A 23,509-nucleotide genomic window follows, 5' to 3' on the forward strand; every position below is an offset into this window, starting at 1 on the left:
AAGAAGTTGTTTCTGCCACATTTTAACACTGAATAATTCATGCACTTGCTGTTTGATGAACACGGCGTCTGTTTTTATTGGATTAATTGGGCACCAGTACATGCCCTCTGGCAGCTGTTGAGGATGTTGTTGGGGATGCTGAGACTGAGTCTCCCTCTCTCTCCTTTGATGTCACACTCACTTCCTTTTCCATGTGCTGCACTCACACGTAATGATTCTAAGTGGGTGAATGCTTTCTAAACGTTGTTCTCTAATACTCTGTTTTTTCCCCCTCTGCCCAGTGGTCACAAAAAATGGAGTGTACGTGCTGGACATGGCGGCCAAAGTCGATGCCACAGCCGACTACATCTGCAAGACAAAGTGGGGGGACGTGGAGTTTCCTCCACCTTTTGGCAGGGAGGCGTATCCAGAGGTGAGATAAGACGGGAGAGAAGTGGACACATTTCAGTCTGTCTGTATCAAAGAGCTGTTGTTGGCAATAAAACAGGCAAATTCCCAATGAATGGGGTCAGATTAAGATTTTTTTAACTACCTTTTCCTCTACAACTGTCTCGGTTGGAGCCTGCTCTATCAACACAGCTGTTAATCTGCCTTTATGACTTACTGTGGGGAGATGATGGGTCAAAGACCTGCGCACACATGCCACCTCATACTCTGAACCAGTGGTGTGGTTATTTATTAATTCGAAAAATAGTGTAAATTACATGGATTAAATCAAATCCTTGTCTTCTATCTTAGAAATTAATGCCTCTATTCTCTCTATTTTGTCTGTATTCTGTTTGTGTACAGTGGCTTTGAACTTTAAACTTTAAACATTTCAGTGTATAGCACGGGTCTTAAACTCAAATGGTCTGGGGCCACTGAGAGTCTAGTTTGGTCCGTAAAGTCAGTCAGTCATCCAAATAATAATATCATGATATTTCACATCATTTCATTTCAAAATAAAAGTGTTTGTTTTGATATGGAAGGATAAATAGTTCACACTATAAACACGTGCCTGAAATGATTATTAGATGAAGATATTTTTCCATTTCTTTGACAGATGTGTGTGGTATCTTATTTTGAAAGAATCAGTCTGTGGACCAGACGGTCTGATCTGGTCTAATTGGGTTGTTGTGAGTCTAGAGTATCGATGTGGGACAGCGGGTGTCTTTGATTGTGAGGGTGGGGTTGTGTTTTTTTTCTCACTCTGAGCTACCAGCTGTGTCTTTTTCTGTCACTAACAACCACTGATGCACATCACATCCTGGTTTCATTCTGGTTTCCAGTGATTGGCTCGTTTTAAAAATCAGTGCAATCACAGACAAATGAAATGGCGCTGCTCTGATTGACTGAAGACATCGGTAGTCATCCGTCCACCTCTGCCATTGACCTTTTCTTTGACCTCTGCAGGAGGCTTACATCGCTGACCTGGACGCCAAGAGTGGCGCCAGCCTCAAACTCACTCTGCTCAATCCTCGGGGCAGGATCTGGACCATGGTAGCAGGAGGTGGTGCCTCAGTAGTCTACAGGTACTTGGAATGGAACATAAATCAAATCCTGAATTCATAAGAATACCAGTAGCTCTGAAATTGTACATTAGAAATGATTCCATTTTGTGTTTGTCTTTGTTGCTTAAGTTGTCCCTTGACTTCATCCTCATTATACTGATTACACCACGCATAATTGGGTTTCGCATCGGGGAATTATACCAGCGATGCTTTAGTGAGACTGATTGTGTAGACTCTGCTCATTCAGCTTCTCGCTAAATTGGATTCTTGGATGTTTTTAGTGAGAATCAGAAGGAACAGACTCTGCCGTCTGTCGCGGCGGCAAAGCGTGACATGGAGACGTATCAGTCATGACTAATTGTTCCCTCTGTGCACGGTGAAGTCAGTTTACAGCTAACTAAATCTTTATTTAAACAGGAAGTCTTTTCAGATGGAAATCTCTTTTAAAAAAAAAAAACAGCCAAACAAACACAGAGGGGGAAAACAAAACTTCTGTCACAATGGCTATTTCTTACTATTATGTGTTCAAGCTTTAAAATGCTCTGCAAATTAAACCATAAATCAATGGGGAAGGTCTTTCTAAAATGTAAGGAGAGAGTATAGTGCTGAAGCTGTATCTTATTTATAATCTGAACAGACTGTGCCAGGATAAGAGATGCGGTTTTCTTGCTTTTCTTGTATATGGATGATCAGCGTTAAATCTGTTGCAGTGACACAATCTGCGACTTGGGAGGTGTCGACGAGCTGGCCAATTACGGGGAGTATTCGGGAGCACCCAGCGAGCAACAGACCTATGACTACGCCAAAACCATCCTCTCACTGATGACCAGAGAGAAGCACAAAGACGGTAGGAAGATAGTCAAAGATTACTGGGTTGAAAAAAAGAAAAACCTCCCAAAATAAGAGATAATCCAAATCCCCTGGATTTTACACAAATACCTGTGTTGGCAATTTATTTCTTCTTCTTTATAGGAGAAGATTTTCTTTGCAAAGTTGGAATATTATGTTTTAGAAATGCCTGGTTATTTTAAACATCAGCACAAATGTGTTTTTTAAGAGCTTGGTAGTTTAAAAGATGTAAAAACAACTGTATGATGCCGATATTGGTATTGTAAATAATAAAGGTTATGTTATGTCATGCATACTGCTGAGTCAGAGGTTTCTGTGTTGTGAAATGAACTATTTTACAAATTACATATTTTCCAGGAAAGGTTTTGATCATTGGGGGCAGCATTGCGAACTTCACAAACGTTGCAGCAACATTTAAGGTACAGTGTGAAATGCTTTTTTAAATTATTTTTGTTGCCTTTTATGACTCAATATCATAAAAGGTTTGAATTATTGTTATGTCCTGAAGAGACATAAGACAACAAAAACACACCTGCCACACCTTTCACAAACGTGTCCTTGCTTTGTTGACAGTGCAGCGTGCATCGATGGCATGTGGCCTCACCACCTCGCTCCTCTTTCCTAGTTTAAGAAACGCTGCCCTAAAATCAAGCGATTCATTCGCTGTGTCCGTGTCTTTTCTTAGGGGATCGTTAGAGCCATCAGAGATTATCAGGTGCCACTTCAGGAACATGAAGTCACCATTTTTGTGCGCCGTGGAGGCCCCAACTATCAGGAAGGTCTCCGAGTGATGGGAGAAGTTGGTATGTTCTACAGCACACTCTTCACTCTTGTCCTTGAACATGTTGTTTTTGCAGTTTTTTCGGCCCCTGCATTTAACCACACTTCTGTCCTCTCTCTTCAGGTAAGACGACCGGGATCCCCATTCATGTCTTTGGCACAGAAACTCACATGACAGCCATCGTCGGCATGGCCCTGGGCCACCGGCCAATTGCCAACCAGCCCACTGCCGCTGCCCACACCGCCAACTTCCTGCTCAACACCAGCGGCGGCGCATCGGTATGACACGTAATGGCTCCGTGCAGACAAATGGACAGGTCATCATGTCCTGTTTGCTCACTGTGCTGGACTTTACTTGATCAAATCCACCACAACACGTACACGCCACAGTCTCTCATTCAGTCATCACTGTCCTTTTCCTTTAAGCCAAGCAGCTTATCAGAAGCCCCTATGGCTCCTTTGTGTGAGAGCATTGTGGGGCTTTGTGTACTGCTCTCACTGAAACAGTCGTGAGAGTTTCCCACTGCGACTGCCTCGAGGCAGCCATTACACATGTGCAGTGTGTAGGCTTTTCAGCAGCGTGTGTGCTCTCAAGTGGTTTTACTTGAAAAGCAGATATGACGTTAGATATGTGTACAAAGAAAAACGAGGCGAAATATAACGGCATAAATACAAATTGAAGTCATAGTCACTCAAAGTGCTTAAAAGTGAACATTCTTTGTTCTTTCTTTGACATTTTCAGACTCCAGGATCCAGCAGAACTGCTTCTTTTTCTGAAAACAGAACCAGAATAGAAGGTTCTCCAGCCAAGAAGGATAAAGGTGGAGCTCCTATAGGTTAGAACATACACACACACACACACACACAGAGTGAAATGTTTGCACAATACTCGCAGATGAATGTGTTTTCAGCATAATGGAAGAATCCTTTGGATAATACTTGGTTTAATTTAAGTATTATAGCTCCCTCTTTGGACAGCAGGAGGTTCCTGCAATCTGAATGTGTTTTTCTATTCAAACCTTCACATGCATAGCTTATCTTAAACCTTAAACCTGTATATTTCACATATGTAATGTATGTTTTAATTCATCATAATCATCACCTTTTTCTAACCTCGTCTTTAGTTTGTGTCTGTAACAGATTTTCTTCTCCTTGCAGCCAAGGCCACTACGCTCTTTAGCAAAAGCACAAAGTCCATCGTGTGGGGTATGCAGACTCGGGCAGTGCAGGGCATGCTGGACTTTGACTACGTGTGCTCCAGAGAGGAGCCGTCCGTGGCAGCTATGGTTTACCCCTTCATGTAAGTGCTTTAAGTTATCTGACGGCACACAGACATTCCGAAATCCAACAGAGTAAAGCCTTTATATCCTGAATTTAACGCAATATACTCTTCTTTTTTTTTTTAAAAACACTTCATGTGCTACTTCACAATAACTTCCTTCCAGAGGGGACCATAAACAGAAGTTCTACTGGGGCCACAAAGAGATCCTCATCCCTGTGTATAAGAACATGAGTGACGCCATGAAGAAGCACCCAGATGTCGACGTGCTCATCAACTTCGCCTCGTTGCGTTCGGCCATGGATAGCACCATGGAGACCATGCAGTACCCGCAGGTCAATGCCCTTCTGTGCCATTTGCATGCCGTTACGTTAAAATAACCTTCATAAATTCAACCTTTCTATTGAATTGATTTGTAGATTCACACCATTGCCATCATCGCAGAGGGAATCCCTGAAGCCTATACAAGGAAGATCATCAAGGCGGCAGATGATAAGGGCGTCACGATCATTGGACCCGCAACTGTACGTTCTGCTTCACTCTTCCACTCCTTGTGCTCAGGATTTCCCTTCTCTCTCTCTCTCGCTCTCTCCTCATAGCAGATCTGTTTTTGTTTCCCCAGGTTGGTGGAATCAAGCCGGGCTGTTTCAAAATTGGAAACACAGGAGGCATGCTGGATAACATCCTCGCCTCCAAACTCTATCGCCCAGGCAGCGTTGCTTACGTGTCCCGCTCTGGCGGCATGTCCAACGAGCTCAACAACATCATCTCCCGTACCACGGATGGTGTCTTTGAAGGCGTGGCCATCGGTGGCGACAGGTGAGTCGTCATCTCCAGTATGTGATGTATGTGATGCCGTGTTGGTGAATTGGTTTGTAATTCCGGACTCTTGTGCAGATACCCGGGCTCTGTGTTCACTGACCATGTGCTGCGCTACCAAGACACTCCTGGAGTGGAAATGATTGTGATGCTGGGAGAGGTGAGGAGTGTATCTACACACACACACTGCTGCCTGCAGTTTTAGACTATTATTGGTTTGCTACATAACTACATCTGATTTCTTGCGTCCACAGATTGGAGGAACAGAGGAGTATAAGATCTGTCAGGCTATCAAACAGGGCAGAATCACAAAGCCAGTGGTCTGCTGGTGTATCGGCACCTGTGCCACCATGTTCTCCTCAGAGGTGAGAGACCACATTCAGGGTCTACTTCAGTCCTGCAGATTTAGATCTTAAAAGGAATAGTTCAGGCTTTTGTCATGTGAGACGTGGATACATGATCAACACTGGGCTCACTGAAAAGGTTGATGCACACCGCCGTTTTTTCTCGACCCGATACTTCATAAAAAAAACTCACTGTTTGAAAGATTTTTTTAGTTGGAAGCTGACGTTCACTCTCCTGAACTAAAGTCCATAGAGAAAATGTGTGATTTTTACATCATGACGTACAAGGGTTGTTAATCCACTGCTGCCTCAAATATATTATCTTGTAACTGTGATGTTTAGAATCCTTTTGTTCAGATTTACCAGATTTAGTGACACAAACTTGCAAAACAAGTTAGCACGAGACCAGCAGCTCCTGTGTCCACCAGAGTTAAAATTGTTCCAAAGTTCCAAACTCTAGTTTCCAGCCATAAAAGGCTGTCTGATGGCAATTTAATGGCTATCGTGGACTTCATTCGGTGTTGATAAACTACCCTTTTCAGGGACAAATAAATGTGTTTAATACATTTCTGACCATGTTCCCCCTCAGGTTCAGTTCGGTCACGCAGGAGCCTGTGCAAACCAGGCGGCTGAGACAGCGGTGGCCAAGAACCAGGCTCTGAAAGAAGCTGGTGCCTTCGTCCCAAAGAGCTTTGATGAGCTGGGCGAGATGATTAAGTGAGTGCACAGTCATATTCAGTTCTCCATTTCCATCATACTAAAAGACATATTTTACCGTGCATCATTTTTTGTGTGTGTTTGTATTCTTTTTTAGATTTGTTTATGACGACCTTGTCGCCAAAGGAGTGATCCAGCCGGCTGAAGAGGTTCCTCCTCCCACTGTGCCAATGGATTACTCCTGGGCACGAGTGAGTACGCCAGGTTACAGACAGCGTTACGAGATGACCCTTTAGTTTGCTATTGTTTCCTTCCCTGAGGGCGTTATGTCTGCTGTGCATTTTGTCTGTCTGGTCATCTGATTGTTAACAGGATTACATAAAAGTATAGGTACAGGATATCTTGAACCACTTTTAATCTATGCTGGTAAAATGCCAGGATTGCCAGGATTTTAGGCACTTAGGCACTAAATAAACTTAATAAACAACTGAGACTACATCAAGAAAAATGTCTTCTGCTTGTGGCGGTTTGCAGGAGCTGGGTCTGATCCGTAAACCAGCCTCTTTCATGACCAGCATCTGTGACGAGAGAGGTCAGGAGCTCATCTACGCAGGAATGCCCATCACCGAGGTCTTCAAGACGGAGATGGGCCTGGGAGGAACTCTGGGTCTGCTGTGGTTCCAAAGGAGGTCGGCCTCTTAACCACACTTATGATTTAAAAAAAAGAAAACAACAAAATCCTCATAGTAATCTTCCTCGTTTTGTTTGCAGGTTGCCGAGGTACGCGTGCCAGTTCATTGAGATGTGCCTGATGGTGACTGCAGATCACGGTCCCGCTGTCTCTGGTGCCCACAACACTATTGTGTGCGCACGAGCTGGCAAAGATCTCATCTCCAGTCTCACGTCCGGTCTCCTCACCATTGTAAGACGACCTGTCCCTGTGATGCACGCATGCCCTCTTTGTGCTAAGTCACCAGTGAACACAACATGTTTGTTTTTCCCTCGCTCTCTCTGCAGGGCGACCGCTTCGGGGGCGCTCTGGATGCCGCTGCGAAGCAATTCAGCAAGGCGTTTGACAGTGGCATGCTGCCCATGGAGTTTGTCAACAAGATGAAGAAGGACGGAAAACTGATCATGGGCATCGGACACAGAGTCAAGTCGGTGAGTGCCGCTACGCTGAGGATATGGATGTTTTAGCTTAGAGGTTAAGTCGATTTTAAGTAAAGGAAAAGCACTGAAGAAATGTGAATTTTTGACTTTTTCCTCAGATTAACAATCCAGACATGAGAGTCCAGATCTTGAAGGACTTTGTGAAGCAGCATTTCACCTCCACCCAGATGCTGGACTATGCTCTGGATGTAGAGAAGATCACCACATCCAAAGTAAGTTTTCTTTCTTTAATAATAAAAAAAGGATATGCTTTTCTAAATGACAGTCCTTTTTTTTATATTTTCCTCTCCATGTCTGCTTTGTGGCTTAGAAACCAAACTTAATCTTGAATGTGGACGGCTTCATCGGTGTCGCCTTTGTTGACTTGCTCAGGACTTGCGGTGGTTTTACAAGGTAAGACGATATTCACTGAAAATTATAGTTTAATAAATCCTAGACCAGTGTCTTGCAAACTTTTTTGTGTGACAAACTCCATTTCTGAAATATTATTTTGAAATATTAAACGAGACTCACTCTTTGACTTTCGACCCAGTACGACTTGTCTTTCTATAATTTCTACAGTATTTTATTGTTTGTTTTTATGTCTTTTAGGTCTTATGTTTGCTTTACTTTATTTATCTCCGGTGTACAGCACTTTGTTTCAGCTGGGTTTTTTTAAGTGCATTATAAATAAAATTGGATTGGATAAATTAAGAACAATTAAAACATGTGCACATAAATACTATTATTTTGTGACCAACTTGGACTTTTCATTTTAAGTGTTTCATAAAGGCAACAACTGGAAAAATCTTGTTTATCATCCTGTTCATTTTAAATTTTGCTTGTTTATTATTCCACCTCAGAGATGAAGCGGACGAGTTTGTGGAAATTGGCGCTCTGAATGGCATCTTTGTCCTGGGACGCAGCATGGGATTCATCGGTGAGTCGTTTCTCCGTGCTCACACCTACACACACGCACTTTTACGTTGGCTTTATTGTATGTTTATCAAGGTTTCATATCTGTCTCCACAGGACACTACCTGGACCAGAAGAGGCTAAAACAGGGTCTATACCGCCACCCATGGGACGACATCTCCTATGTGCTCCCTGAACACATGTCCATGTAATCAGAGAGTAAACCAGTCAGTGGCTTTACATAGGGAAGATGCACCTATTAACTATTAGTTGTAAATGTGAAGTATTAAAAATAAGAATGTAAGGGTTTTTTTTCTGTTTCTGTAGTGCTGCATTTCTGTGAATAACGTAAAGACTATTGAAGTGAAAAGATCTATTCTGAGGAGTCGAGTTCTGACTTGAAACAGGTGAAAGAGTCGGCAGATTATGTAACTGTCGGCCACCATCTCTTACTCTAATGGCTACGATGTCGATGTGCCGGTATTTACTCCCCCCGAATATTGCGTAATATGGTGTTTACACTAGCATGTACTGTACGTCTGTGTCACAGATATGTTGTGTGTCTCTGTGTGCAGCTCTTGTGATTGTGCCATTTTTTTAAAATGACAAAGCTTGCGACGGAGGATGAAGGATGTAGTGCAATATTGCCTCTAATAAGGGACCACACTGATCGCTTTTATTCATGTATAGATTTATTCATAGTGAAGATGAAAAGGTACAATGTGGTTAATAAAAAACTATTTTCATCACACTTTTAGATGGAAGTTTAGGGGTTTTCTTCATAAGAGTGGAAAAGGTACGTGATTTAATGTCTCTTTTTTTTGTTGTTGTTTAAGAAGATTAAGGCATCCCACAAAACAGTAATGATCTGATCTTCTATTGTGTGAAAACTTTGCTCCAAAAAGAAGAGATATTCAGGTTTTTCTTATTTTCTGCCAAATGTTATATACTGTATAAAGTATGTATTCTCTCCTGATTAATATGCTAGGTCTTTTATCCACCTTCTTCAAATTTATTTCCGAGTAGAATTTACAGTTCATCCCAGGCCCAGAGTTTAACGTGTCCTCGTCTATGATCTATTATTATAATGTAATAATAATTAGTCTATTTAATGAAACAATTAATAAGACATAGAAACATACAGTACAAGCCTCACCTTCAAGAATTCGACACACCTTCCAGATCACTAAGTCCATTAAATATTATACATTATGTGGCAGCCAGGACCGGTAACAACCTTTTATGTGAATGTGACAACATTGTGGGAAAAGGTCTGAGAACATCCAGAAACATCACCAGTGTTGTTGTTGTTTTTTTAATGTGAACTGATCGTGCCTCTGTACCGATTTGTTGTTAGTTGACAGCTGTGTAATTGAGTGCAATCCAATGTAACTGATGTAATGTAATAAAGCAGTATAGTTTCATTCTGGTTTTGCATACGAGTGCCTGTGAGGTGTTTTCTTCCGTCCACCTTAACCCACCTCGTTCCAAATATAGTTATATATAATTGTTAAGTTGGTAACTTATTTGTCTTCTAATTATATCCGGCACTGATAATGATGCAACGCTGCCCTAACCACCGTTTAAAAGTACTTTAACAAAAAGGATCAAAGTTGTCCTGCTAAATGTTTCCATCCTTGTAGGTGTGTCTGCGGCTAGACAATTATGTCTTGTTATTATTAAATTGTGCCTGTGCTTCAACTGCTAATACCAAATTTTGAAAGACCACATCTGCTCCAGTGTTGTCAAATAGCAAAACAGTCTTTATCTCAGTTTTTGGACCATTCGGTTCACACCAAATCACCTAGTTAGAAAAGTTCTCAAAGGAAATTTTGAACGCTTCTGCTTCTTGGTGCTACATTTACAGATCCAGTGTGGAATTTCAGTTGACTTAATACATGCCTCAGGTGAGCTTGCAAAGCTTTCTGAAAGGACGACTCTCAGTCCAACTGGAGTTAATTCCTTGACTGAAAGTTGTTTTTGAATTTGTTTCATCTCATTGATGTTTCAGAGATCCGGTGATAATTAACTATATGCACGGAGTGCCGCTTTTCCACTATACAGCTCGGCTCGGCTTGACTAATCTGTTTGGTATCTGGAGCACTGCTGCATGTCTCTGTGCACAGTCTCCACTAAATTCTATAATTTGACACTAAACACTGTTAATAACTTTTGCAGACACCGACATGTATAATATCTTTGTACCGTTGGCTGACAGCTTACCAGAAATACTGCCAAAATACACTGGTTACAGAACAGATGTGCTGTGGAATGAATGTGCACTGCTCTGCCAATTTACATTGTATCTCACATCCACCCACTTCCGCGCGGCTGGAAAGAAACAGAAATAGTCAGTCAGTCAGTGTAACACAAGTCACTCTGTGTCACCACAGACACAAAAACCAAAATGTTAAAATACATAATACATAAATAGGCCGAGCAAAGTCAGTGACAGACTTTTCACAGGAAGCAGATTTATTTATTTTTATTCCCAATAAGATAATTTACTCTCTCATCATCCTCCTCTTCCTCACATATACTTCACACACATAGTGAAATTAGATTAAGATGGCGCGAGAGACAAAGTGTTTTTTTTAATTTATTTATTTCATTTTCTATGCACCGCAGTCAAAATTCCTCAGTTCCTCAAATCACATACTTGTGTACCACTGGGGGTACACGTACCTCAGTTTGAGAACCATGCTAGGCTTAACCAATATTGTGTGAATTATGTATGTATTGTATTGATATTGAAAAGTCACACAGTACAGTGTCAACACTTCAAAGTATGTGCTTGTTCATGAAATGATCAAAGGACATGTATAAATATATAAATGAAGAGTTTATCCGCGGTGTTTACAGTGAGACTGCGACGTCATAGGCGTCTTTACGTACTGCGCCTGTCACTGTCTGTCTGTGTTTACCAAGCTGAAGTTGGCTCCTTGTTCGTAGCGTTCAAAAAAACAACAACTCCCCATGATTCCATTTGAAGACACTGTTCAAAAGAAGTAATAACTGAGTAAAAAAAAAACGTTTTTTTTATAGTGGCAGTCTGTGTTAGTTAGGTAGTTTGAATCCGTAATGATGTATTATTAATTTAGATTTAATTATCGACCATTTATTCTCACTATTTTTCTTTTAATCCTTGACCAATTAAACATTTATTTCAATGTCAAAAATATTTACTAAAATCACTAAGATGTTGCATAAACATGCATATTGTGTGTGTATTTTTGAGACGTGTTGCCCTTTAAGTCGTGGCTGTAGCAACTACGAATAAGAAACGTACTTCGCAACCGCTCTCTGTTTTGACTCCATGAATGTGTGACTGCGTATGTCGCCTCCTTTCCCCCACTAATCCACCCCGTTACAATTTCTGCTCCCCTCCAGCGCCGACAGCGCGATGGCAGCGGCGGCCCCCAATCCAGAGGACTCCAACAGGAGCAGCGGTAGCGGTAGTGGAACCGGCTCACCCAGCGGTCTGGCTGGAGACGGGGACGCGGAAGAGGCCGAGGACTTCACCTCTTCCTCGCATTGCTCGGAGCTGACTCGGCGGCAGAACGAGCAGAGGAAGCAGGGCTTGTTCTGCGACGTGACGTTGGCCTTCAGCAGCGGAGCGGCCACAGGCAACGTCCAGAGCTGCGAGTTTACTGCCCACAGGTCCGTCCTGGCTGCAGCCACGGACTATTTCCCGCCCCTGCTGGGTGGACAGTTCTCCGAGTCCCTGTCCGGGAGGGTAGAGCTGAAGGAATGGAGCTCGGAGCTCGGGCCAGACCCGGAGACTGTGGAGAGTGTCATCCAGTACATGTACATCGGTGAAATACGCGTCAGTACCTGCAATGTACATGAGGTACTGGAGCTAGCTGACAGGTATGATGTGTGTTTTACTGTCACGTAACGTTTATTACTGTGTGATACAGTAACTTGGTTAGTTGGTTGGTGGTGATGTTTCATGACAGTTAGCATCCTGATGTTGCATCACTGCCTTCTGTACTTAGACAGCCATTCCTTCTCTCTCTGTCTGTTTGACATCTGTAATGTTGACATATGTAATTTTTTTAATTTCTTTCAGATTTAGTCATCCATTTCCTGATTGCTTACTTCTAGTCAAAGCATGATGATGCATTATTATCCTGCTCCTCTGCGTGTAGAAAACCAGACTGACCCTGCCCAACTTGTCCAAACAGGGAAGAATGATTTAATTGACAGGAGCCGTTCCTTGTTTCTGACATGTTGTACCATGTTTCTCCATATCAGGTTCCTCCTGCTGCAGCTGAAGGATTTCTGTGGCGAGTTCCTGAAGAAGAAACTAAGCTTGACCAACTGTGTGGCAGTGCACAGTCTAGCCCACATGTACACCCTGGATCAGCTGGCTCTACGGGCTGCAGACATGATCCGACGCAACTTTCACAAGGTTATCCAGGATGACGAGTTCTACACGCTTCCCTTTCACCTGGTCCGTGACTGGCTTTCTGATGCAGAGATCACAGTGGACTCTGAGGAGGTGCTATTTGAGGCAGTAGTGAAGTGGGTGCAGAAGAACCCGGAGGAGCGAGGTCGCTATTTCGAGGAGCTGTTTCGTCTCCTGAGACTTCCCCAAATCAAGCCCACCTACCTGACCAGGGTGGTGAAAAATGAGGGCCTGGTGGCTGCCAATGAGGCTTGTCTCCGGCTGGTGTCGGAGGCAGTGGAAGGCCATGCTATTCGTTTTGAAAACCTTAAATCCGCAGATATGGAGCTCTGGTCTTCCCACCTGGCGTCCTTTCAGCCTCGTTTTGGCCAGAACATGGACGTTATCATGGTAGTTGGCGGAGTGTCAGAAGGGGGGGACTACCTGAGCGAGTGCGTTGGCTACTTCATTTACGAGGACCGCTGGGTCAACCTGCCGCATATTCACAACCACCTGGACGGCCACGCCATTGCTACCACAGAGTCCCACATCTATGTAGCTGGCTCTATGGAACCAGGGTTTGCTAAGACAGTGGAGCGTTACAACCCCAACCGCAACACCTGGGAGCAGGTGAGCAACTTAACCACACGCAAGCATTCCTTTGGCCTCACCTGCATTAAGGATATCCTGTACAGCATTGGTGGCCATGGAAACTTCAGTCCAGGTTTCAAAGACGTCAGTGTTTACGAACCTGAGCAAGACAAGTGGCACAATCTGGAGTCCGCCCCAAAAATCTTGCGAGATGTGAAGGCCGTGAGTGTGGAGGACCGCTATGTTTACGTCACGGCTCGCACACCTGTCGATACGGATAATGAGGATGGACTGAAGACAGTTACCACTCGTTATGACACAGAGAGTCGCCAGTGGCAAGACGTTGACTCCCTCCCACTTATTGACAACTACTGCATCTTTCAAATGGCCGTGGCGTCCACTAACTTCTACCACACGGCCTCCTGCTGCCCCAAAAGCTACACAGTGCGGGATGAGGTTGCCAAGCAGAAGATCAGTGTGCGCATCTCTGATGAGATCCTGGAGAGTCTGCCACCAGAGGTCACCAGCATTGAAGGTGCAGCCATTTGCCACTTTGATGAAGACGTCTTCATCATCGGAGGTTGGAAGAACAGTGATGATGTGGACAAGCAATACCGTAAGGAGGCTTATCGCTACTGTGCTGAGAGGAAGCGCTGGATGCTGCTGCCGCCCATGCCTCAGCCTCGGTGCCGAGCCACCGCCTGCCACGTCCGTATTCCGTACCGCTTCCTTTATGGCTGTCAGCGCTACCCAATGCCCCAGAATTTGGCCCGTCAGCGAGATCGCATGCAGCAAATGCAGCAGCTTCACCGGCGCACCCTCACCCTGCGCCGGCAGCTTCAGTCACAGATAGAGTGTTAAACTGATGTCTACTCCAGCCAAGAAGACTTGTGGCTCTATCTGAAGATCCACTGCAAACCACCATGCCCTTGCAAACATCACCATTTTGTACATAACACGTTGCAGTGGGTCTTGTGCTGCGCTCACACTGCATTTCATCAACCTTAACTCTGTGCCATCTGCTCGCATACGATTGTGTGTTTATGGCTGATTTGTGGAAAGCCATGTGTAATATGGACAGGTACGTGGTGCTCTGTGACGGAGGACACGGCAGATGTAAACATGTGAATAAGAGTGTTATAAACTGTAAGAGCCAACTACAAAATATCCTTTTGTCAAGTATGTTGGTGTAGATCCTGTTTAATAGTATAAAGCTGTATATGTATACATTTATATGGATATTTTACATTCCTTATTGTATGCCTGTGATGAAACTAATAACGGCATTCCTGAATCCAGTCCTACTTGCTTAATGAAATCTCATTCCACTGTAACACTGTGACAATCTCTTCATGCAACATCCGTCTTACTTACGTTATAGTTGCTCTATTAGAATGGCACTGCTCGTTGCTGTGCGGCCTCTATAATTTAAAATGACTTGATTCAGAGAGGCTATTATTCTTGGAGTGCTGTAGAGTAGTTTGCTTTTAGATTGCAGTTCATCTTCGGTAGCTTTACAGAGTATATTTCTGTGACTTTTGTTGCTCTCGTAACTCTTTAAAAGTAGAAATGTTTCTCCAGAGTTCAGAAGAGGTGAAATGATGAGAGAACTGCAATATTCAACAGGAAAAAAAAAAACTGTCAACTTACCTGAATGCAATATCATTTCATTTAGGACCAATCATTAACAATGGCTTAAACATTCCTTTCTTTTGCACTTTGCCAGTCTGGTTATTGGTGTCTTAGCATTAATTTGAAGAAAGGTACATGGAATATGTGTATATGAGTGTGTACGATTTGCGTTTGCAGGGTGTTGTCACTCTGCAATGAATGGCAATTAAACTCTGGAATTGAATTGAATGAATGGTAGTTTTTTAAAGTCTTACAGAGGCGTGGGGATTAAAGCTGCACTTTGACTTTGCCTGTGTATTTGTTTCATATCAGACAAGGTGATTGTATTTTGGAAATCTTACAGCCAGTAAGTTTTGAGAAAAAAAGAAAAAATACACTTGCAAATTTGTTTCCCCAAATTAAATGTTTTGTAAAATATTGTGTTCTTGTACTTCAATGCCAGCTTGGTGTATGTTAGAGATCTGCTATGTTCTGCTCTGTGGTCTCTCTCCACCCTCGCCCCAACTTATAGCAGAGAGCACTCAGAGTTCAGAAATAATATTCATTTAATGACCAACACAAGCAGCACTAAAACGCTTCAGTGGATTAAGCTATGTAATTTAATTTGCATGTGATATTTTGACATTGTGTCCCTAATATTGGATGTAACAAATGCTAATGTCATCATTTGCAATTAAAGTTGTTTTCTAAGGCTGTGCATATCATTAATTACGTCTCAGTTGGCCTTACCTGATAAGAAATTGTTTCCAGCCACAACCCTGTGATAGAGGAAGTCCCTCAGTTCTAGCTTTTGAAGCTTCGGTGGTATTGACTTGCACTGATCAGCTACAATAATAAAATCTGTTCCCAGTTTTGATGTAGCAGTTCTTTGCATTTTTTTTTACTTGGTAAAGCTATGAAACTAAATAAGTTCACACATTATATCAGTCAAATTGCTATTTCGGCTTTGTTTTGCTTCTGTGTGTCTACCTTTTGTTTGTTGTACTTTATCCATTTATGATTTCTAAATTACCCATCTTCCTGCTCATTATTTCATGGAGAAGAAAACATACTGTAGACCAGGGGGCCAGTCAAGTGGAAAAAAAGCCAACAACAACTGTTCAGGAGGGGTGGTTTGCATAATTTCAAAATAAAAGTGTCTTCGTTTATATGGACTTATATATATATATATATATATATATATATATATATATATATATATATATATATATATATATATATTGTTCTCAATAAGTATTTATGTTGCTAAATTAATTTATTATAACTTCATATCGAATGGTGGGCCGCATGTGGCCCTCGAGCCGCAAGTTTGATACCTCTGCTGCAGACCGTGGATGTTCTTATGATACAGCCATGCTGCAGACATTAAGTAGGAACCTTATTTTAGTGCCCTTGCCACGGCGGAAGATTGCTCACCATCCCACATTGTATTACGCAGATGGTGGTGCCTTCAAGTGTTGCTCTAAAGGTCGTAATTTCCAAAAGCTAACACAAAACGGAAGCTGCACGTTTTTTATGTCAGTCAGGAACACATCATATCTGCATATGTTTAGGTTACACCATGTGGAAAGCTTACGCGCATATATCTTTCATAAATTCACTCCTCCAAATTTCGTTTAGAATGATTATGCAACGATTTATTTTGCAACTGATGTGTGGCGTCTAAACATCCCGTCACTAAACGAGTGTACCTGAAGGCAGCAGAACCGCTTCGGTTAATCGATCCAATAGATGCGGCTCAGAAACAACATCAGCGCAGCAAAGACTGAAAACTAAAGCTACCTCCTCTTTGTTGAATCATTCCCCACGCATCTCAAGAAAAATGGTAATCTTTTCGGCAAAGTTTCGGTTCTACCAGGGGGTTTGCGAGCACCCAAAATGCACCCTACACGAACGTGTTTATTCGCTAGCTAGGCTGGATTGACTCGCTAACACTGATTATTTGTCTTTGTTAGTTAGCTGTACCTTGCCAGTAACTAGGTGTTGTGAATCACAGAATACACTTATTGACTTATTGACTTATTAGTACTATGACTTTAATAGTGTAATTGTTCTGGCAGTTGAGCATGTTTAGTGGTCATACCGGTAGGGACAGTAGGTTAGCTATGGTCTGGTAGCTATCGCTCGTTCGTTCTCAATCATTAATTTTATCAATGAAGTGTTTTATGTTTTTTGTTTTTTTTGTTTGTTTTTTTACAATAATCACAATAATATTGTGAATTGCAATCATTTTGGTCAGGAAAACTACTGTATGACAGGGAGTTTTCATATCATCCCATGCTTATATGCTGCTGTGTATCAATCACTGTCTTTGTTTTTCTCATCACACATCAATGGTGCACATTTTCTCCACTTAGATCCCAGAGTTGTCCAACCCCTCGGTGTGTATGAGGGACCCTCAGAGGGTGCAGGAGATTCTACAGTCCATGATGAAAGCTGGCTCCAATACTGTGCAGGTACTGCCCGCTCACAGACTGCTCTCACCAACAGTCAGCACATAAAAATATTCATACTTACTATGTATGTTCTTTTCTCAAACTAGGTGATCTCAGATTTCGACATGACCCTAACCAGGTTTATGTACAATGGCAAAAGGTGCCCTACGTGCCACAGTAAGTCCAGCTGTGGTTTAGTTGTTGTCATACAATACAAAGATTGGTTTGGGCTAAACGTTGTTTCATGTGTGTGTGTATTTTATTTGCAGATATTCTTGACACCAGCAGACTTATCTCTGACGATGGCAAAGTGGAGGTAAGCAGAAGGCTTAAGTGTAAAAGCAGATTGTCAGTGACTGTGTTAACATGGCAGCAATATAACTATAGATTAACTAAAACAGGACAAAGTCTAAATAAGGCACTGTCCTCCTTTTTTTATTGTTTGATAAGCAAGCAATAATCAAACGATAACAAGGAGTATTCTGATTTAAGACACACTATGTTGACAGATGTGTGTTTGTCTTAATTAAAATTATAGCTAGAATGCTATAATTTGAATTGGAGTTTGCATAGCAGTGGATTTAATGTCTGTATGTAGGGAATTTGTTTTACTTTACTTTTTATTATTGAGCTGGAACACTGTTAAATGTTAATAATGTGCTAGAGCTGGTGGATACAGATAGTACAATTCAAACGTTTGGTGTGACCACCTTTACATTTTTCACACCTGCCTAAGCTTTTGCACAGTACTGTACATCAAACAGTCTAACTTGTAGCTATGTTTGACAACTCATTTATTTATTTATGAAGACGCTCACATGTAGCCTGCCTGCCCTCCAGTGGGTGATAATAGGAATATAAACATGTGACCATACCACCCAAAATCTCAAGGGTCAAATTGGATAACATTATTCCTGAAATGCACCAAAATAGTTTTTCTCTGGGCCTTTGTAAAGTGACAACAAACTGAAACGTCTTCCTCATGTTTAAATAAAGTATATTAGTCATGTTTTTGCTGAATATTGTTTAGAGCTGAAACGATTAATCGATGAATCGATTATTAATCGATTACTAAATTAATCGACAACTATTTTGATAATCGATTAATCGGTTGAAGCTTTTTTTCATGATTAAAACAAGATTTCTGATTGTTTAAGCTTCTTAAATATGAATATTTTCTTAATTTCTTTGCTCTGGATAACAAATTAATCATTAAAAGTCAATAATTTTGGTTTGTGGCAAAACAAGACATTTGAGAACATCATCATTTCCAGGTTTGACGAACACCGATCAACATTTTTTATGGTTTTCTGATATTTTATGGACCAAACGATTAATCGAGAAAATTATTATGAAAATATTCGTTAGTTGCAGCTCTAATATTGTTGTGTCTCTTGTAGCTCAAGGAGCTGCTTGACACTTACTACCCCATAGAAATCGATACTTCACGGCCAGTCGAGGAGAAGTTGCCCCTTATGGTGGAGTGGTGAGTAACTAATGAATCCGCTGTTTGAAGAATGTATATTCTGTGTTGAGATGTGTCGACATAACTGTTCTGCTTTTGTCTCGGACAGGTGGACCAAAGCCCATGAACTGCTGGTACAGCAAGCAATTAGGAAAGACATGCTGACCGCAGCGGTACGAGAGTCTGAAGCCAAGCTGAGGTAAGAAATCTGCCTCTTCAATGGACCAGAAAATCCATTTTTAAAGTTGACACATTACATTTTGGTTCTTCAACTGCAATGTCTGTTATTTTTACAGAGAGGGCTTCCAGCTCTTCTTTGACCACCTGCATGAGCACAGCATCCCTCTGCTCATCTTTTCTGCTGGAATAGGGGACATTCTGGAGGAGGTGATTCAGCAGGCCGGAGTATTCCACCCCAATGTCAAAGTCTTCTCCAACTACATGGACTTTGATGAGAGCGTGAGTAGCACCATGACAAGTCCACACAACTGACATTAGAACGACACCATCCCTACAGCAGTGCCATAGCTTCAGATAAGGGACAATGTCTTGGTCTGCTTTCACAGGGAGTGTTGCGTGCCTTCAAGGGAGAGCTGATCCACGTTTATAACAAAAGAGAAGGTGCAATGCTCAACACTGGCCATTTCGAGGAGTTGCGCACACGGCCTAATGTCTTACTGATGGGGGACTCTCTGGGGGATTTGAACATGGCGGATGGCGTGCATGACATGGAGAACATCCTCAAGATTGGGTTCCTCAACGACAAGGTAAATTAGAAGGTGCTCCAAGAGCAGTAAATGTCAGATCATTTTCTGGTTCTCCTGATAATAATGTCTGTATTATTAAGATATTCACAAAAAGCTAAAATAATAGTAATGATAATTTGATTCGATCAATTTAATAATCAATAAATTCAGCAGTCCACCAAGAACTGTACAGGCTCCAATGCATACACACATGTACATACATACATATAATGTCCGGCAGGCTGTCCACAGAGTGGTGTAATGCTGCCCTCCACAGTTCAAAGTTCATAATCACAGTTCTTTTTTTAGTTCTTTTCATCCTTCTCATCATCTACGCTCTAACTCATTTTAGTAATTGTTGCATAAACACTCAGCAGACATAATCTAGGCTGCAACACTTACAATACTCATACACTTCTGTCTGTTTGTTGGTTTGTTTTTCCAGGTTGAGGAGAGGAAGCAGTCATATCTGGACTTATATGACATTGTGCTGATAAAAGATGAAACCCTGGAAGTCCCTAACGCTGTACTGCTCTACCTCACTGGCAACAAGTGAGCTGAGAACTGAGTGTTTGTGGTACACTGGACGTTGGGCACCTGGTGCCACATGATGGTTATTTTTTTCCCCCCATATGATTGGAGTGTTTTTAAGATTTACATACTTTTTCTGAATGAGGATTTTATATTCACTGCTGCAGCTCACAAAGAACACACCACCCATTTATATTCTTGTCCATTTCGGTTTTATTGTTGCACTTCTTTGGACCATACTGTATGTAAACTTGAGGAAGCCACATTTGCACTGACTAGCTTCTGTGCATCATGTTGGCTGTATGTATGTGTAGTGATGGTGATGTTTTTCTTTTAATTTTTGTTTGAGGGATTGGTTTTGTTGGACAGTTCTGGTTTTCACAAGTCATGTAATGATAAAGGGAAGTAAATGACAAAATGTTGTTTGGAATATTACAGCTATTGTTACCTGAATCCAGATGATTTCAAATGTTTTATGCTTGGTCTCAGCTGGGTGAATACTCGGTAGAATGCATTGCAAAGCATGCATCTATTGTAATCCTACATGTTTATTATGTAAAATAATCACAAAAATCATCTCTAAACAAACTCTTTTCCTGCCCACAATTTCCAACCTACACATAAAAATTGTTGCTATGGTTGTTTAACCCTTTGTGTTTTCATTTTCATATGACTTGCATTTTTTCTTAAAATCACCTAAGAGCGCAGCTAGTTCTGGTCAAAGCTCCTATTCACTACCATGTTAAATCTGCTTTGGAGTTTCTTAAAGATCAAAACGAATAATACATCAGTCAGTCAGTCATCATCTACCGCTATATCCTCTGCCAGAGGGTCGCGGGGGGTGCTGTGCCAATCTCAGCTACATCGGGCGATAGGCGGGGTACACCCTAGACAGTTCGCCAGTCCATCGCAGGGCCACGCACAGATAGAGACAAACAACCATTCACTCTCACACTCACTCCTATGGTCAATTTGGAGTGTCCAATTTACCTATCCCCACATTGCATGTTTTTGGACTGTGGGAGGAAGCCGGAGTACCCGGAGAGAACCCACGCACACACAGGGAGAACATGCAAACTCCATGCAGAAAGGCCCTTGTTCCAACCAGGGATCGAACCCGGGTCTTCTCGCTGCAAGGCGAGAGTGCTAACCACTACACCACTGTGTGGCCCACGAATAATACATAAAAAAAGAAAAAAAAATCAAGACGAGGGTGATTTTAAAACTGTAATTTCTCCGTCAATTCACACCCTTTTTTCACAAATTTAAATGTGGGAGCTGCAGACAGCCTCCTGACACTCACAAACCAAAGATTTTATCTCTATCAGTACTTGTACTTGCCAATATGACCAGCAGAGGTGGTCAAAGGCTTGTTTTCAAGATGACTGCAGCACATATTGTGAAGGGGGACATGAGTTCCAGCAGCATTATAGTATCTGGAAACGCAGTGGACTCCATGATGGTCTTTTGGCCTGTACTGTTGTCAGAAACAACTTCTCTCTATGAAGTAGAATTTCTTAAAGATCACACTTCTTCCTGAACAGAGACTTGAACTCTGGACTCTTGAATTAATAGTCTGATGCTGTACTGACTGAGCTACCCAGGCTTCGACAGGTGCGTTTCATGGACACAAAATTCGCCTGGTGGACAAATTCTACAGACGAAAATTGGTGACAGAACATTCATGAATGGGATGTATTTAGACATCCCTCTAGGAGATTTAGACTGTAGAAACCATCACTCAACAGAGGAGGTGGACTAAGACACCAACTATCAGCCATCTACAATGCTGTCCTGATTCTCTTCAAAAAAAGAATCAACAAGCCGCAAACGCATTACTAAGTTCATTTAGTAAGATGTCCAAAATGTGAGTAGTGTGTAAACTTCTCTCCACTGTAAGATTAGAACTAATAACCTCAGAGATACATCTTCTGGTGGACTGAGATACTTGTCTTCATTATCTTACTCTGAATTTCTTGGTTTCTCATCTTGGTCAGAGTTTTTCAAAAATTCAACCGTTGAATTACGACGACAAACTGTTTGATACTTCATCAGTTAACTTATTTCATGTGATCCTCCTGTTGGGAGCATCACCAGCGCTGAAGATAGTCCAGTGGACAGGGACGTCGCATCCCTACTCAAAACATGGTTCAAGTCCCACTGAAGGTATGTGTCTATGAATAGGTGTGTGTCTGTCTGGGTCTTCAAAAACAACTAAAATGTGAAAAAAAGTCACTTTGGTATGACGTTGAAATGTGACAAAAAAGTCATAGGTTAGTATGTCGTCCAAAATGTGATAAAGTCATAGGTTAGTATGTCGTCCATAATGTGATAAAGATGTCATAGGTTAGTATGTCGTCCAAAATGTGATAAAGTCATAGGTTAGTATGTCGTCCATAATGTGATAAAAAAAGTCATAGGTTAGTATGTTGTCCAAAATGTGATAAAAAAGTCATAGGTTAGTATGTTGTCCAAAATGTGATAAAAAAGTCATAAGTTAGTATGTCGTCCATAATGTGATAAAAAAGTCATAGGTTAGTATGTTGTCCAAAATGTGATAAAAAAGTCATAAGTTAGTATGTCGTCCAAAATGTGACCAAAAAGTCATACCTTAGTATGTCGTCCAAAATGTGATAAAAAAAAGTCATAGGTTAGTATGTTGTCCAAAATGTGACCAAAAAGTCATACCTTAGTATGTCGTCCAAAATGTGATAAAAAAAGTCATAGGTTAGTATGTCGTCCAAAATGTGACCAAAAAGTCATACCTTAGTATGTCGTCCAAAATGTGATAAAAAAAGTCATAGGTTAGTATGTTGTCCAAAATGTGACAAAAAAAGTCATACTTTAGTATGTTGTCCAAAATGTGATAAAATGTCATACCTTAGTATGTCGTCCAAAATGTGACAAAAAAGTCATAGATTAGATTAATGTCATGCAAAATGTGACAAAAAAGTCATACTTTAGTAAGTCATCCAAAATGTGACAAAAAAAGTCACACATGGTCCTAAATAAGACAGAAAAGTCATAGGTTAGTATGTCGTCCAAAATGTTATGAAAAAGTCATACTTTAGTATGTTGTCCAAAATGTGATAAAAAGGTCATAAGTTAGTATGTCGTCCAAAATGTGACCAAAAAGTGTGACAATGTGACAAAAAAATCATAATAGTCGTCCAAAATGTGATAAAAAAGTCATAGGTTAGTATGTCGTCCATAATGTGACAAAAAAGTCATACTTTAGTATGTTGTCCAAAATGTGATAAAAAGGTCATAAGTTAGTATGTCGTCCAAAATGTGACCGAAAAAGTCATACCTTAGTATGTCGTCCAAAATGTGACCAAAAAGTCATAGGTTAGTATGTTGTCCAAAATGTGACAAAAAAAGTCATAAGTTAGTATGTCGTCCAAAATGTGACCAAAAAGTCATACCTTAGTATGTTG

The 23,509-nt window shown here is 41.4% G+C and overlaps 3 protein-coding genes across 3 annotated transcripts in view; all 3 read left to right on the forward strand.

Moving 5' to 3' along the window:
- Positions 1-9,706, forward strand: part of aclya (ATP citrate lyase a) — a 21,371-nt gene extending 11,665 nt beyond the window's left edge. The window contains exons 7-28 of the mRNA XM_058653217.1: positions 282-412; positions 1,393-1,511; positions 2,201-2,337; positions 2,697-2,758; positions 3,025-3,142; positions 3,244-3,398; positions 3,862-3,955; positions 4,278-4,419; positions 4,565-4,733; positions 4,818-4,922; positions 5,021-5,217; positions 5,296-5,377; positions 5,472-5,582; positions 6,151-6,278; positions 6,376-6,469; positions 6,753-6,907; positions 6,990-7,140; positions 7,236-7,379; positions 7,487-7,600; positions 7,699-7,781; positions 8,231-8,307; positions 8,400-9,706. Coding sequence (XP_058509200.1) covers positions 282-412; positions 1,393-1,511; positions 2,201-2,337; positions 2,697-2,758; positions 3,025-3,142; positions 3,244-3,398; positions 3,862-3,955; positions 4,278-4,419; positions 4,565-4,733; positions 4,818-4,922; positions 5,021-5,217; positions 5,296-5,377; positions 5,472-5,582; positions 6,151-6,278; positions 6,376-6,469; positions 6,753-6,907; positions 6,990-7,140; positions 7,236-7,379; positions 7,487-7,600; positions 7,699-7,781; positions 8,231-8,307; positions 8,400-8,494 — 2,663 coding nt within the window. The 3' untranslated portion in view covers positions 8,495-9,706. The remainder of the gene's footprint in view (positions 1-281; positions 413-1,392; positions 1,512-2,200; positions 2,338-2,696; positions 2,759-3,024; positions 3,143-3,243; positions 3,399-3,861; positions 3,956-4,277; positions 4,420-4,564; positions 4,734-4,817; positions 4,923-5,020; positions 5,218-5,295; positions 5,378-5,471; positions 5,583-6,150; positions 6,279-6,375; positions 6,470-6,752; positions 6,908-6,989; positions 7,141-7,235; positions 7,380-7,486; positions 7,601-7,698; positions 7,782-8,230; positions 8,308-8,399) is intronic.
- A 1,870-nt stretch (positions 9,707-11,576) lies between these two features.
- LOC131476069 (kelch-like protein 11) lies at positions 11,577-15,586 on the forward strand. Its single transcript, XM_058654540.1, has 2 exons — positions 11,577-12,152; positions 12,540-15,586. The coding sequence occupies exons 1-2, from the start codon at positions 11,686-11,688 to the stop codon at positions 14,122-14,124; spliced, it is 2,052 nt and encodes a 683-aa protein (XP_058510523.1). The 5' UTR covers positions 11,577-11,685; the 3' UTR covers positions 14,125-15,586.
- A 980-nt stretch (positions 15,587-16,566) lies between these two features.
- LOC131474870 (cytosolic 5'-nucleotidase 3-like) lies at positions 16,567-20,719 on the forward strand. Its single transcript, XM_058652573.1, has 9 exons — positions 16,567-16,720; positions 17,253-17,351; positions 17,438-17,507; positions 17,600-17,646; positions 18,731-18,816; positions 18,905-18,994; positions 19,092-19,254; positions 19,362-19,562; positions 19,987-20,719. Exons 1-9 carry the CDS (start codon positions 16,718-16,720, stop codon positions 20,095-20,097), a joined length of 870 nt encoding a protein of 289 aa, XP_058508556.1. The 5' UTR covers positions 16,567-16,717; the 3' UTR covers positions 20,098-20,719.
- The last annotated feature ends 2,790 nt before the right edge of the window (positions 20,720-23,509 follow it).

The sequence above is a fragment of the Solea solea genome, chromosome 16 (genome assembly GCF_958295425.1).
Source record: "Solea solea chromosome 16, fSolSol10.1, whole genome shotgun sequence".
Taxonomy (NCBI): Eukaryota; Metazoa; Chordata; class Actinopteri; order Pleuronectiformes; family Soleidae; genus Solea; species Solea solea.